The 16,066-nt window shown below is 27.7% G+C and overlaps 1 protein-coding gene across 2 annotated transcripts in view; it reads right to left on the bottom strand.

Moving 5' to 3' along the window:
• Positions 1-14,130, bottom strand: part of LOC107439016 (WD repeat-containing protein 26) — a 29,594-nt gene extending 15,464 nt beyond the window's left edge. Inside the window, exons 1-9 of one of the 2 annotated variants that reach the window (XM_087159653.1) lie at positions 13,643-14,130; positions 11,297-11,396; positions 7,578-7,634; positions 6,974-7,110; positions 5,721-5,818; positions 3,876-4,032; positions 2,091-2,229; positions 1,221-1,361; positions 917-1,036 (exon numbers count right to left, since the gene is read on the bottom strand). In XM_087159653.1, coding sequence (XP_087015779.1) covers positions 917-1,036; positions 1,221-1,361; positions 2,091-2,229; positions 3,876-4,032; positions 5,721-5,818; positions 6,974-7,110; positions 7,578-7,634; positions 11,297-11,396; positions 13,643-13,839 — 1,146 coding nt within the window. In that variant the 5' untranslated portion in view covers positions 13,840-14,130. Of the gene's footprint in view, positions 1-916; positions 1,037-1,220; positions 1,362-2,090; positions 2,233-3,875; positions 4,033-5,720; positions 5,819-6,973; positions 7,111-7,577; positions 7,635-11,296; positions 11,397-13,642 lie in introns of both variants that reach the window. The other variant, XM_087159652.1, reaches the window with a different exon arrangement.
• Between the last annotated feature and the right edge of the window lie 1,936 nt (positions 14,131-16,066).

Here is a 16,066-nt window from a genome sequence, read left to right as displayed (position 1 = left end):
ATTTAATATCTGTCCTCCTTCACATAGCCATAAATACTTTTTTTAATACATCCGTTTAAAAAAAAGCTAACTATATTCATATATAAAAATACAATAGGGGTCACATTATTGGCAACATATTTTTAAACTTTTTTTAAAATTAAAATAATTTTTTTACAAATAATAATAAAAAAACTAAAACAACCAAATTTTTACAAAAAAATTTTTTACTTTTTTAACTACTGAGCACTCAGTGTTCAAAAATAACAATCAAAATAGAAAAAGAGATAAAAATTTTTCCTTCTGATGTACGTTTCATTGTTAAAACTGTTTACCGAACTGCAACTTCTGTTCTCAAAATGTAGTTAGTTTTATTACTATGAATAGATTTTTTGCTTTTAAGTAAATTATCAAATTTTCAGAAACAATTACTTATATTATCTAACAGTTAGTTAAAGCTATTTTAACTGGGTACATTTATTTCTCTGTTGAAAGATACGTACTTTGCTTCACTGAATATTATTTAAAAAATATAATAATAATAATTTATCTAAAAGCAAACTTAAACAAAAAGTGCAGCAAGCTTCTGAAGAAAATTTTTTAATATTCTTCTTTCATACCAATGGAATACCTGCAAGTGAAGTAACGTTGCATTTCTTTACGTTTTCAACTGTTTTTTTCATTCTATTTCGAGTAAGCCAAATCCGTCAAGTATCAATTCACTTAAGCAACTCATTCTATATCCTTTCACAAGATTTCAATTCTTTTATTATATATTTCTTACTTAGCATAAAGACAGGCATGAAGCCATGTAGAAAATAAACAAAGTAATATCAAAATTAATAACAGAATCAAGACAAGTTACAATGAAAGTGGCAGAAAATAAAAAGTTTAACAAATTTATGAATATATAAAAATCAAGAAAGTCTAAACTTACACATTGATAGAATTGCCCTCTAGTTCCACCGCATACAAATCGTTTTCCATCTTTATTCCAGGCACATGTAGTTAAGCTATCTTCAGGAGAGTGGTTCATTTTGATTCGAAGACCGCCAGTCTTTAAAAAAAAAAAAATTAAAATTAGAAGCATCTTATACTTTGGTGTAATTTTAAATCCTAAACAATTCAACATTTATTTAGCACAGAACAAATAAATCAGTATTACAGAAAAATTGCAAAACATACAAATTAAAATGACATTTAAAGAAAAAAATATATAAATACTGAAAAATAAATCTTACAGCAATATTCCAAACCCACAAATCAGAGGAATCATCAGGACCACACGCTATGAGATATGTATCATCAGGACTCCAAGCTAAAAAGGAAACCCCTCCAGGATGGCCTTCGAATGTTCTTCGATGCGTGAGTTCTAGAGTATCCTAACAGAAATATTAAAAAATGAATAAATAAATTAAATGAAGTCTTTACTATCAAAAATAGCACAGTATAATACAGTGAACCTAACAGTATAAAATCAAGATCATTAACTAACAATAACTAAATGTAACAAGTAGCAGCACTAAAGATCTGGTATCTAATTAAATAATGTAGTCACCAAGTCACTAATCATAGAATCATAACCAAGACACTAATCATGTAGTCACTGATTATATGAGATATACTTTTTGAAAATGGAAAAACTGATTGGTGTAATTTAGAATGACTGGTCGAACCATAAGAATTGGGAATGACCCCCAAGTTTCTGGAGAAAAAAAAATGAATCAATTACTTTTGAAATTTCATTATTTCTATTATAGTTTTCTTTTACATATTGAGGAAAAGAATTTAATTAAAAAAAAGTATAACATCACATCTAAACTCTTAAGTTCAAAACTTGAAACAATTTGAAGCATTATGGTCTAACTTCAGTTTTCAGAAGACACTCTAATACAAATCACTTTAATTTTTAATTTGAAGAAATGTGAGTCAACATAACATTATCCGTTTGTAAAAATACATCCATTATTTTTTACATAAATTTCATGTAGGTATTTAAATATTATGAATACTATCAGAAAATATTTTTAATGATCAAGTCGAAAGGTACAGCTATTTTTCTCAAAAATTAGGGTTTCAAAGTAATTTTGGAATTAACTAATAATACTTACAGGATTAACATCCCATATGCTCACAGTGGTATCTTTTGAGCCCGTAGCTAATTTTTTACCATCATTAGAGAAACGACAAAACCAAACTTCATCACAGTGATCTTTCAAAACTTGAACAGTCTCACAAGGAAACTGTTCCCTACAGTATAGAAGAAGAAAAAATTTACATACAAAAAACTATTAACTACCTTAAAAATTTTAAATATACTTATCAAGCATTTCCTTATTAAAAAAAGTCCCAATTACACAGCCTGAAAATCAATATTGATTTTAAAATTAAATAATTTTCTAAAAATTATGCATATGAATATACATATGTTATTATAGCACTTATTCAAACATTACACAAAAACTGTACTATCATAAGTTATTGTTATGTATCTCAACCATTTCATCAATGCTAAAATTAATAAATAGAAATAGTACAGTTTTCTGATAACCCAAAACACTACTCAAACAAGTTTCAGAACATTAAACAAATTTTTTTTTTAATATTATTTATTCATTTATCTATTTTTACAAAATATGTAGTTATTCAATAATTAAAAATTATGCAATAATTATACATTAAATTTTAAAAAATAAACTTTAATCTTCTTCTTATTATGCCATTTCTTTTCAATACTTCTCAGTTTTTTATCTTAAATTAGACCCAAAAAAAAATAATAATACATTTATACTGTATAGATAAATTTATGATTGGGTGATTATATGAACATCTCTAAATAACAGTTCACTAAAAAAAAAATAACCTTACTTTTTCTCTTATCTCATTTCTAAAATAGTACACCTTTAGCTTATTTCTGCTCACAAATAAAAAGCATCAAAGGTCACATAAGTTATGTAAGGCAGACTTAAAGGCTCTATAGCTAAAAAATGCGCAAAAGTGGTGTTGCTTCACTATTCAAATTAAGGCTTTTATGTAAGCAACTGCAGTTGGCAAAAATGATAATTCAAACAGCATCTTTCCCTTTCGACGAAATTTAACACTCTTTATTATAGTTTATATAAACCAATACACAAATTTTATTTTTTTGGAAAATGTTTACCTTAGTGAAAGGTATATGCAAAATAAAACATCAGCAAATAAAAGCAGTAATAGATCATTGGTCTCTAAATATCATTTAAAATAACAAGAGTCTAATATAAATTGTACAGTTGCAATTAAATAAATTTTTCCCAATAACTCCGAGGTCAGGGAGCATAAGACTTCACCAACAGCATAATGGTGGTAATATGGTTTGCAATGAGCACCGATTGATTCTGAGACAAGCTGGTACCCATTGATTTGAAGCTTAGTAAACTTCAAGCCATCAGCAGAAATAGAACCCAGTTCTACAAAATGACTTATTACCTAAGCCACCATACTATCATGACCCTTATTAGAGTAATAAAGACAATAGTATTTTGATTGTTATTGCTACAGAAACTTTCAGAAAGGAATAAGTTTATGTTAGTTTGCAACAATATTACTATTTGCTTACTATTAGCTTACTTACCATTATTATTATACTTACAATATTATCCTAACATAAAAAATGCACTTTAAACATAAATTACTTTGGTTAAGTGCAGATGAAGTTTTGAATTTGCATAATATTGAACAGTAGAAACGACTCTTTACAATAAAAACCAAGTTTTAAAATGAGAATAATATTTAAATCTACAGTACTTTGCAATTAACATATCATTTTCTAAATTCTAAATTTTTATATGAGTTGATACTTTTTTTTATTAAGGAAATACTAAGTGATAAGTTCTGAATGAATAAAAATTAAAATTTACTTTGTACAGGTGTGGTCAATCAGGAGAGAAATATTATCTAAATTACTGTCAGATTTTGAGTTATGGTAAGGACATCTATCTTTCTGAAGCTCTACTGCTTGATTTAAAAGGGTTTGAAGCCTTCTTGGCGGTAACATCACAGAAGGAGGAAGGAAAGCTAAAAAAAAGAATGCTACATGATTAACAATGTACCAATTCACGTATCTGGAGTTTAAACTAAGAAAATAAATTGAACATTTTTATTGTTTGATGAAATACATATATTTTTAAAAAATATAGTTATTTAATTTTTCTAAAGTAAAATACTTTTTTCAGCATCATTAAAAACCATTCTTATTTCTTATTATTGTTATTTTTTTTTCGCATTTCACTAGTTATGCAATTATGTAAATTATTATGTAAGAATGATTATGATTGTTAAGTTTTGTACAGAAATAAATCTATAAATGAGGATTTCTGAGCCTTGGAAAAAAAAGAGAGTCTGAAAAGAGGCTAAATGTTAGCAAAAAGAAATTATTAGTAAAGTAGAAATAAGGATCATTGCAATCAGGGTCTGCTGGTTTGAACCAAAGTGGTTAAACCAAGTGGGTTTAAAAAAATAATTAATAAAAACAAGCTCGTTTTATTTTTTTAAATATTTTTTATTATTTAGATGGATTTTTTCAGTTTTTCAAAATGAAAAAGATTTAAAATTTTGAGTTTAGTTCAAACTGGGAATCTGTATTATTTCAAATAAACATAAAACTGCAATTTTTAAATGTTTAGACAGAAATGGTTTCCAACAAAAATATCTTTGTTAAACAGGGTTGGCATTTTATCTAGAACACACCTATTTTTTTCATTAGAGTGGAAGAGAAACTGGAAAAAATCAAGAAAAACTAGATAAAATGATCGAAAATAAAAATGACCAATACAATTGTTTACCGTTAATTGTTAAATCATAAGCATAATTCAATTTTAAAAAAATTAAATTTAAAAAAGTTACAGAAAATTTTAAGTTTTTTCATTTATTATTTTTTTAAAAATTATTTATTAGTTTTTTTTGTTGAGAATTTCGAAATCCATATATCATATTAACAAAGAATTGGTTTAAATATTCATGCTTAACATTATTTGATTATAAAAATCCGTATGCTATTTAGAATTAAATATGTGTTTTTAGTAGTATCTACGTTTAGTGTGTGATTTGTTAGATTAATTAGAGTTATTAATAAAATTTCCTTATTTTATTTTAATAGTTCTTCATATAATTATAAAATTAAACTTAAGTTTTACTATACTTTTCATTTTGAGTAACTTCAACCTTTTTGCCCACTTATTATTTCATGATTCGACTCAATTGTCAATCATTTAAATTTATTACTATTAATTTTATTTTCTGGTAAATATATACTTCTATGGTGAAGTTTCAGTTCATTGGAACCATGTGATTGTTGTCATATCCACTCAGAAAATAATATGTTAATTTTTAAATAAACTATTATTTGTTCATAACTTTTTCGTTGTTCGTCATAATTGGCATTGGATCATCATTGGTATTCATTCTAAATTGGCATCGTAGCTATCTTGCACAAATTAAGAAGAAGAAAAAACCACTTTAATGTGCATCAAAGCTAGTTCAATTGTAATATAAAACAATTATATAAAAATAGAAATCATTATATTACAAATATATATATATATAGTGATAGGATATTTAGGTTAGGTACTTGAAAAATAAATTAAAACAAAAATTATTATCTTGATAAATTTAAGCCTGACTGATAAGTAATGAAGAGTTAAAAAAAGGTACGTTATATCCTTCATTCTTAAATATATTCTATTAAGAAAAAATGAGAGAGTAACCTTGAAGTTTTTCCATCAACTTTTGCCTTGAGTGCACTCCTTTTCCATCCCAATGAGACATTCTTCTCAGTTCCTCTCCAGTGCTGCACATCATATAGCTAAATAATAAAATATCAGAAAAATATTTTAAAACTCTGGATAAATTGCAATTTTCAATCTTCAGATAAATTCCTTGTGTTGCAGCTGTTTTGAAACATGTCTAATTTACGTATACAAATTTTGCTGAAAGAATGTTTTTCCCTATTTTTAGTTATAAAATTATATAAACGCTTCTCACTTAATTCCAGAAATAAAATTCCCACACTTTTCAATGTATTTTAAGAAAATTCATCATAATACTACACAATATTTTATCTTAACACTGAATTTTTTCATCCAAATATAGTGATTTTTCCCCCATTTTTTATTATAAAGGTTATCATGAAACAATTTTACTGAAATGTGGAATTTTAACAACAAATAATTGCAACATATATTAGAATTAATTTCAATTTCAATAACTGATTACTGTTAGACTGCCTATTTCCCAGGAATGTTGAAGGAATTTTTCAAATTTTTGTTAAAGAATTATGATATTTTTCCTGACTCTTCCCTGATTTTTAGAATAAAATCAGATTCTTTGACAATTTCATAATTCCCTTGTTCTCCCCAACTTGTGGGAGCCCTAAATATATATACTCTTTCTTATTTTTTTATTTTACAAGAACTGTAGATCTGGGTCCATTGTAATGGAATAAATATCCAGATCCTTCAAGTTCTTTTGATGAAATTTTGTGTTCATCAAACAATAAAGAAAAATGGATGCACAACTTCATTTAAATTTTTGAGACATTAATAATTTTTTTTTTCATTATTTAATAACATGCAATATGCACAAGTCAATATCCCAGAGTTATACATGTTGTACAATATATAAATAGCTCAATATATTTAAGCTCTTACAAGAAATGATTAAAGGACTTTCCCAATCTGTTCCTTGTCTAAAATAAAATAGAGCTACACAACAATGAATTTAGAATAAAGGTCTAGAAAATTTCCATGGCCTTTTTTCCAAATTCAATGATTTTCAAGGACTTTTGCGCTAATTTTAAAGATACAATTTCACCTGATGCTGCGGAATACAAATTAAGATTTTAAAATTAAAAGGGTAATTAACAAATCCACTAAAAGAGATTTTTGGTCGATACGGTACAGATTCTGATATAATGCCTGCAACATGCACATATAATCACAACCACTAGCTTTTAACTTACCTACTCAATTCATGTACTCTATTAGTGTTAAATCGAAGAGGAGTCAGTTCATGTCTTAAACACTGAAGAGCTTCAAGCACATGACCATCTTCTAAATATTCTAAATATTTCTGCTCCAGAAGTAAAAATTTCATTTCCTAAAAATAATGTTAAAATAATTATTTTACAAGCCTTGACAAAGCACTTAATACATTCTTTTCAAAAATTAAGAGTTATTAAGAAATACTGATTTTAAAGATATTCTGTTGTTAAAAAAATCTGCAGTAAGTTGGAAAAAAAACAAATCATGGAATACTAGTAACACTTGCTTTTAGCACAGTACCTAAATTCTATTTATTTTAAATATTTCATCATATAAACAACTTAAAAGCCTTAGATTTGTATATAAAATTCAATGTTTTCAAACAATAAAACCTGTTTTAAAAAAATTTACTATCTCCCTAAATATCTGTGAAAGGAAAAGAGCAAAAAATGCATTTATTGATCATGCAATTTGTATAGTTTTTTTAAGTGAATTTTTTCATTTGGAAAAGAGCCAATTATTGTGATTTTACCTTACTACAAAACAATAATAAATAAAATAAAGGTTTTTAAAATTACTTACGACCAAGGAATGTTGTGTTTCCAGTAATTGCTTTAAATCACCCAGATCTGTTTCAGCCTAAAATAAATAAGACCTGTAGATAATATCTGTTCAGAGAAAGCTAGGAATAACTAACGCTACTTAAAACTTATGGTTTAACTTTATCATAACTAGCAACTCAAAAATACCAAAAACAAACATCACATAATACCCACCTATATTATATAAATGCATTATTACATAAGTTTTAAACCACCATTAAACATAAAATTCATTTTTTCCAACGAATATCTTGTAAGCAATTTATGTACCTATATAATACTGTCTTGATAAATAAACTTTTCTCTAAAAACTTTTTAGTAGAGTTTTCAAATTACACCTTTTTATGACACGAGAAAGCTCTTACTCCAATAGAAGGAAGAGATTGAAAATTACATTGGCTCCAACTTTTCTGATGTCAATGAAAAAATGGCCTTCAAAAATTGTTTTTCTGAGATAAAGCTTTCTGTATGGAAACAGATAAAAAGATTTATCTCAGAATATTATTATTAATCCGTCAGATTCTAAGAATTAAAAATAATATTAATTCCAATAGAAATTTAATCTGCAGAAGGAACTGCTAAAATAATTAAAAAACATTCAATTAAAGATAAAATTACAATACTATCCTTATTATGACAAAGATATCAGTACAAGAGTTATGTTCTGTTGTGCAATTAAAAAAATTCAATTTTTTAAAAAGTTGTCTGAAAAAATATTGGTCTTTCGGATCTATGTTAATTTTAATTTCAAATACTGCTACTTTTTTTAAAATAAAGTAAGAAAATAGAAATGAGCAACATTTCGTACAATATATAATTATGTACTATTTTAAATTTGTTACAAGTACAATGAATGAATCATCTAAGATAGTGAAAAGTTTTCTACGGTCATTAAATAAAATAAATATATGGGTACAAAATTAAACACCATATAGCCTTAAATCCAGACTTAAAAATGAGAAGAAAAAAACTTTGAGAACAGTAGACTATCTTCATCTCTATTCAAAACACATTTTTTTTAAAACCAAATTACCATAACTGAGATATTAAAAAAAATTACAGAAAGAATTTTAATACTAGCATCAACCTTCCTGTGGCTAAGGGTGCAAATGCGGCTCTTGAATGGTCAAGATACAACCCCTCATCAAACCACAAATTAATTGGAAAAAACCACATAACTAGTATATGAGATTTTACAGCTGCTTTGTAACTTTAAGTTAGAAAAAACACTCAATTTTCGACAAACAAAATGTAGAGTCACTATTTCAAGGTGTCAAAAGTTTCAAGGTGTCAAAAGATTTAAATTTTTCAAAATTTCAATTATTCTTAAAGAAAATTATCTTCAAACAAAGCAGGTTCAAAACAATTTTTTTTCTGTTAAAGAAAAGATGTTATATTGCATTATAGAAAGCAAAATATTCAAATTTCAGAAAATTATATGCATAATTTGTCGATTAAGACAAAATGAGGGTCTTGGAACAAGAATCAAATATGCCTGAATTTTTATTAAAAAAAATTTTAATGCATTTTTTGACCATGGACAATATAATTATTTTAATCAGTACAATAACTTGGCAGATACGTAACATCACTTAGGCCAGTGTTTCCCAAACTTATGACTTTCATATACCCTTTCTAAATTTTTCTTAGTGCGGTGTACCACTAATAAAAAAATGAATACATTTTTTACTTTCCAAAAATTGCACAAAAGTTAAAAATCATAACTGGCTGTTGACACCACTAATTATTAACTGTTAACTCTGCAAAAAATATCCAGTAGAAAAATACGTAATCGTAAATTTTCATGGCTAACTTTGATTTTAAAGAAATTTTCATTTGTTGCAAGATATTTCGCTTAAGAACGCGTACCCCCGCTAAACTGTTCCTGTACGTACGCGTACCATACTTTGGGAAACACTGACCTATGCATAAGTTAAAAGATGGTAAAATATTGGTTACTTTCATTACTGAGAACAAAAGAGTATATTGCATCTTTTAATCGGTCGGCATTCATGATCATAGTAAATTTCTTTACAAAGGATTTAATTAATTCATCTATCATATTTTTCTTGTTTGGAAACTGCATTCCTTCTTTGTGTAATTGTTCCAATAGGTGACTTAATGGGAAGTTAAAACAATTTTGGCATTCACATTCTCATTGATTTTATTTTAATTTAGAGTACTGAGTTCTCTAGACAACCATGTTGCTTAATGAAATTAGCTACTTGCAAATAATGTGATATATATACTAATAATAGAAATTAAATATTTAAGTGGATAAAAGAATTTTCTTTTCATTTCCGTCTAAAAAAAAATTTCAAAAGAAGTGCAGCATTAATGAGATATAAGCAGTGTTCCAAAAATTAAAAGAAATTTTGGAAGCCAGTAAAAAATATTTGCTCTCTTTTATTGCTATCTTTTTTTCCTTTTTTTTCTTTATTTAGCAGATTTGAAATTTTTTGGCATAAAAATCAAGCACTTACATTTGGAATACTTATTGCAAAATATATGATAACAAAATATTATAAAAAAAACTATTAAAGAAATATCACAATGATAAAAAATCAATAGAATGAAAAAAGTATAATATTCCTACAATGAAATATATATTTCTGTGAACCAGAGATTGCATTAGACGCTATAACAGTTTCCATATTATTACGGCTATTAATTTCCTATCGCATATTTGAATAACGACATACTCAATCCGTAATGACTTGATTGTGAATCCATGCTGCTTATCCATTCCTTTTTCAACAGTTATTAGCTACACATTTCCACATTATTTTTAAAAGCTCATTATTTTAATAATATAATACTTCAAAAAGTGAACTTCGTATCAGGTATTTGAGTCATTACTTTTGACACATTTGATTTTCATTTATCTATTTTTTTCAGTTATTGCTACGGATCTCTTTGTGGTTTTTATTATCATAATATTTTTAAAGGTGTACAATTCTAAACACTAGCATTTGAGTAATCCCCTTTCGATTTGATATCAACATTTACTTGTCTTAGCATTATTTATTATGAATCCATGAGGTTCTTTGATCACTATTTACCAAATATTGCCAGATTTTCACATGCTTTTTTAAAGTTCTGTTTTTTTTTTTTTTTGACTTAATGTTATTACAAAACTCAAAATCAGAAATTTGAGGAATACCTGGCAGTTGAGGAATACATGTTTCTCCAATGATTATTGAAAACATGGGACAGTGTTGGGAAAAAAATATTATATAAGCTTAATTCTCAAAAATGATTTTTTCATTCAAATATTTAAATACAAAAAATGGCAAATTGTAATGCAAAGCTGAAAATACAGCCGTTAGTTAAAAGTTGTAAGTAAAAATGTCCCAAACCCTGCTTATAAGTACGAAGTTTTATGTACTTACGATTTAAGGACCTCATGTTATAATGTTCATTTTTCTATGGACCATCATTATATTCAGGGCAAATTCAATTAGCTTATAAAAAAACTGAACTCATTGCAGAAACAAAACATTTTCTTTTTCATTCTAACTCCTACTTCTTTCAACAACAACAAAAAAAAAGATTTGCATCCCTAGTGTATAGTGTCCCAATCTCCCTCAATATTATTTAAGAAGATGAATTTATTAATGAATAAATTAACAAATAAAGAGCATTATGGATAAGTACACAGTATAAAAATAATGTTAGCCAAAGAAATGATGTTAATACCTTTGGCCAGTCACCATCCATAACATGAGCTTGAAATTTGGCAGCAGATGGATGATCTAATCTACAGCCAGATTCTTTCATTAACTGTTCAGCAGTACGACTAAAATAAGCACCATCAAGTTATAAAAAATTCTTACAAACCAGACATAAAAAGGTATTTTGGTTTAAAATATTACTTTAAATTACATATTCAGCATAACTAATTATGAATTATAACTATTGTTGAATTAATGTCAATTCTTTTATATGAGAACAAGAAGGCAAAATTATTGAATAATTAGACAATTTTAAAGTTTGAAAAATGCAATGTAATTATGAATCAAATAAAGTTAAAACAATTCTTACTCACTACATTTTAAAAAGTATTTGAACTTAAAATAATATTATTTTAAATTATTTAATAAAACTGATTTTGAAAATTAACATTGAAATAGTGTCAATTTTGTAATAATAATGCCAAACTATTATAATAATGTCGATTCTATAATAATAATGTCAGTTCTATAACAAATGTTTGACCATCAAAGAAAAATGATTGAATAAGTAGATATTTTATCCTTGAAAATACAATTAAGAATGTCCTGGAGTCAGATTCTACCTCTACCATCTCTCATTTTAACCAATGAAGAATTACATAATTATCATTATATTATTTGGGTTATTAGTTACTATTTTGGAAATATTTTTGTTTCATTTTATTCATTCAAGTGCATTTTATGAAATTTAAGTTACTTAAATTTCAAGTATTGTTAAAAATTTCATAACTTATTAAATTTTCATTTCAATATGTTTTGGAAAAGTATTAAACTTAAAATTCCAAATTTGGTAAATTCTGAAAGATACATTTTAATGAATGAAACCAAAAAAAAACTTTTTAAATTCTATTTAGTAAGTTTCCTTCCTTCCTGAATGGTTACCTTTGAGTGGATTTTCACCGAAGTTCTTTCTTTATGGATTTAAACAAAAAAAAAAAAAAAAACAATTCTTTTTCATCTACTATTCTCTACATTCCAGCCACATGACCAGCTATTTTGTGTCTCCACATCTTAGTGAAATTAACAATAAAAAACTCTTTAAATATTTTGCAAAATTTTGAGCTAAAAATATTCATTCACTTGAATTCCATAAAGAATACTTGAGAGTAATAAAAGGGCCTCTTCATTATGCGCTGTTGATGCCCTATTGCATACAGGTCTTAGGTGACTTTTACACATCATCAATGACGGTCCTGAGTAAGTTTTTCAGGACATAAAAGCATCTATTTAAATCTTTAATCATCTTCTAAATTAGAGTCACATAATTACAATTATTGATATCTGTTTCTTAATATTTAAAAGTATTTTTTTAAATCTTTTCTTTTTCAAAAAGAACATTTTGAAAGTCTAAAGCTAGGCATACCTACTAGTAGTTAAAAAAGAGGAAATTGGGATTCATATAATTTATTAAGAATCAAATGTTAATATAGTAAAAGGACAAATAGAATCTACCTCCAGGACATTTTTAACATTTGAATGTTAAACTTCAGTCATATAACTGTTTATAAACAACATCATAAGATCAGCAGGGCTTAAGAATTGAAAAGACCTTGAAATAATTTCAAAAATAAATAAAAATCAGTTTGAGATGAAAGAATATTAAAAGTAAGAATATGGTAAAAGCATACAGTTTGATAAAATTTGCTTCTGATTAAATGCTTTTAAAAAAATCTCAATAAAAAAAGGCAATTTTTTTTCTACCTATAAAGTTAAAATCTTATTTACAGTTTTGCTAATTGTATAAGAACTATATTTAAACTGAATACGATAATAAAGATTTAGACTTAACGATAATAGTTTTAATAATATTAGCGTTAGCAAAATTTGTCTATTTAACAGTAATTGCAAAAAATTTTAGAAATAAGAAAAATTTAAACAATTCCAAAGTAAAGTTAGTTTACATAAAGAAAGAAAAAAAATTCGTTATTGTGTTAACAGAATTATTTCATTAGGGATCAAAACTGATTCTCTTTGTTTACAATCGTAGATCACAAATTTCTTCGATGAATCGAGTAATAACCTTGAAAGTTATTTTGAAAAATGAATAAAGTACTTAAAATAACATGCTCCGGATAAGTTTGACAGTTAAATATGAAAGAAATTAAAGTTGTATAGCAATTTAAAAGTTAGATGTTCTAATGTAAATCAAAACAAAAAGAATGGCTGCGCATTGTTGACATTAACATTAGACTCATTTGTATTGTAAAGATATGTTTCAAATTTTATTTTATTCAAATTTTTATGTTTGTAATATGATATGGCTGTAAATAAATAGGAATTAGGATAGGTTTAATTGGTTTTTGTTTCGTACTTTAATCCTAATCCTCGAAGATGCTGGCCTATTAATCGTATTATGTCTTGATCTGTTTGAGATCTTATCTTTGTGGAAATCGTCTTGTGAACGTCTCCATTAATTTCCACATTTTCTTCAAAGGAACAAGTACCGTTTTGCAAGTCATTACTAGTAGAAGCTGATTCACCATTATGACAACCATTACTGGCTTGCATGTTAGTACTGACTGCAGAAAGGCGCTGCTTTTTAAAGGGTGGGGGAGATACTCCACCGTCGTCGGAATCTGCACTCGATGCCAGGCTTGCTAGAAATGCGTCTTTTTTAAATCGTCTTTTAATTTCACTTTTAAATTCTCAAACGATATCCATCAAGGTATCATGAAATACCTCATGCACTACGTCCCTGATTCCACGAACCACCATCAGCTTTTATAAACATAGCCAATAGCAGAATCTCAGCTGTAGCTTCACTATCAACTACTACGTCACGAAACGTCACATAGATTGAACGATGGGATAGAAGAAACACATATTTAACAGATGGCGCTTTTGTGGATCGGAAGACAGCTAGAAAAGTCGTCAACAGGCACTTGAATTTGGTCTGGTAATATTTGATATTAAAAGTTTGCTCTCCTCATAAACGTTATTTTGTGTAAATTTTCCCTATTTTCGGAATTACTTAAACAAGTAAAAAAAAATATGGTTCATAATAAAACTAGTTTCTTCATTCCATGTAAACTAAAACATAGATCGCGATCGCAACGCTTGAGTACGTCCTCTAGCGGAGCCTGAAAATATCAGACATTTATTTATTAAGTTTTCATTAAATTTAATAAGCCACAATAAAGAATGAACGTTGCAATGCTACACTGACGACATTTCCAGAGCAACTGAATGACTGTTCGAATGGTTCCTCTCATACAGTACAACAACGCCCCCTGTAGCGTTGCGATCGCGAATCAGGATAGTTGATAATTTGTTTATCATTTAATTCATTGTTGATCGTAAAAATTTTAATCATAAGGTTAACAAACTTTGAATTTAATTTAAAATGTTATTTTGAATGCTAAAATCCAACGTTAGAGAAAATTGGCCGAATAGATCTTGAAAAGTAATTCAAAATTCCGACTTTTTTTAAATTTTGGAAACTATTCTAATTTATTTATTGGTTGATGTTGATGTTAATTTACGTCGCACTAGAGCTGCACAATGGGCTATTTGCGACGGTCTGGGAAGCATCCCGGAGGATGATCCGAAGACATGCCATCACAATTTTGATCCTCTGCGGAGGGGATGGCACCCCCGCTTCGGTAGCCCGACGACCTGCGCGCGAAGTCGAGCACTTTACGGTAGCACAGTTTAACGAGGACCAATACCGCACACCCTCGGTCCCTATGCAGACTGATCCAAGTGGTCACCCACCTGCACACTGACCGTAGCCAGTGATGCTTGACTTCGGTGTCTTAACGGAACCGTGTCTTAACGATCATTCCACTGCGGGACCTAATTTTTATAAAACTGTAGTAAGAGACTCGACCAATATTGTTTAACAAATTTTTCTTGTCATTAAAAGACATTTAAAGTTATATAAAAATTTAAATACATTTAGGAAATGTTTTCAACCATTGGCGATCGAAATGGGCTGCAGGTGGCGTAGAGCAGAACTCTCTACCTATGGCAACACTTCACATGCTTTCCCCATTAGCGTGTGGAAAGTCATAGAGGAAGGAACTACGTTAGTTTCTCTCTTGATTTCAATATGGATTAAAATATTTTAAGTTGGAAAACTACATGGGACTGAAAACTACATTAAACACAGTTCTAAAGAAAAGTATCACGGAAATTTTAAAAAAATACTTTTATTAAATAAAAAGGGAAAATATCGTAGTACATTCCTATGCAACTGAAAGGAGGAGGAGAGGGAAGGGAGAAGCTATGGGAAGCGTGGGCCCAAAAACGGCTATGCCTAGGGCCCACGAAAGGTATAATCCGGCTCTGTGCCTGGGTCCTACGAAAGGTATAATCCGGCTCTGTGCCTGGGTCCTACGAAAGGTATAATCCGGCTCTGTTGGTAGAGTAGGGTGCTTTTTTTTCAGCAGCAAATAAGAAATAATATTTCATTAACGAAAAGTCAGAAGAACTTGAACAAACGACCCAGAGCATTGGTCCAATATTTGAAGAACAATTTCGCAATATTTTTTTTTTTCGTTTCTGTTATCAACGAACTTGCAACTGATAAATTCCGATGTTCAAAAAATAAAGAAGTTTTTAAGAAAATTAATTTTTTGAAGAAAGGCCTTACTTTATATAACTGTGATTTCTTAAGGAAAGGTCAGAAATATGTTTTAATTAATAAAAAAATCGCGAAAAAAGTAACTAAATAAAAACTTGGCATCGTTTAAATATTGAAAGTAATTTTATACTGTACGTACATAAAAAAATT

The sequence above is a fragment of the Parasteatoda tepidariorum genome, chromosome 3, assembly GCF_982258835.1.
Source record: "Parasteatoda tepidariorum strain Cologne lab strain chromosome 3, Ptep-v5.0, whole genome shotgun sequence".
Taxonomy (NCBI): Eukaryota; Metazoa; Arthropoda; class Arachnida; order Araneae; family Theridiidae; genus Parasteatoda; species Parasteatoda tepidariorum.
Note: the sequence above shows the minus strand (reverse complement) of the source record. Positions and strands in the feature narration are given on the sequence as shown.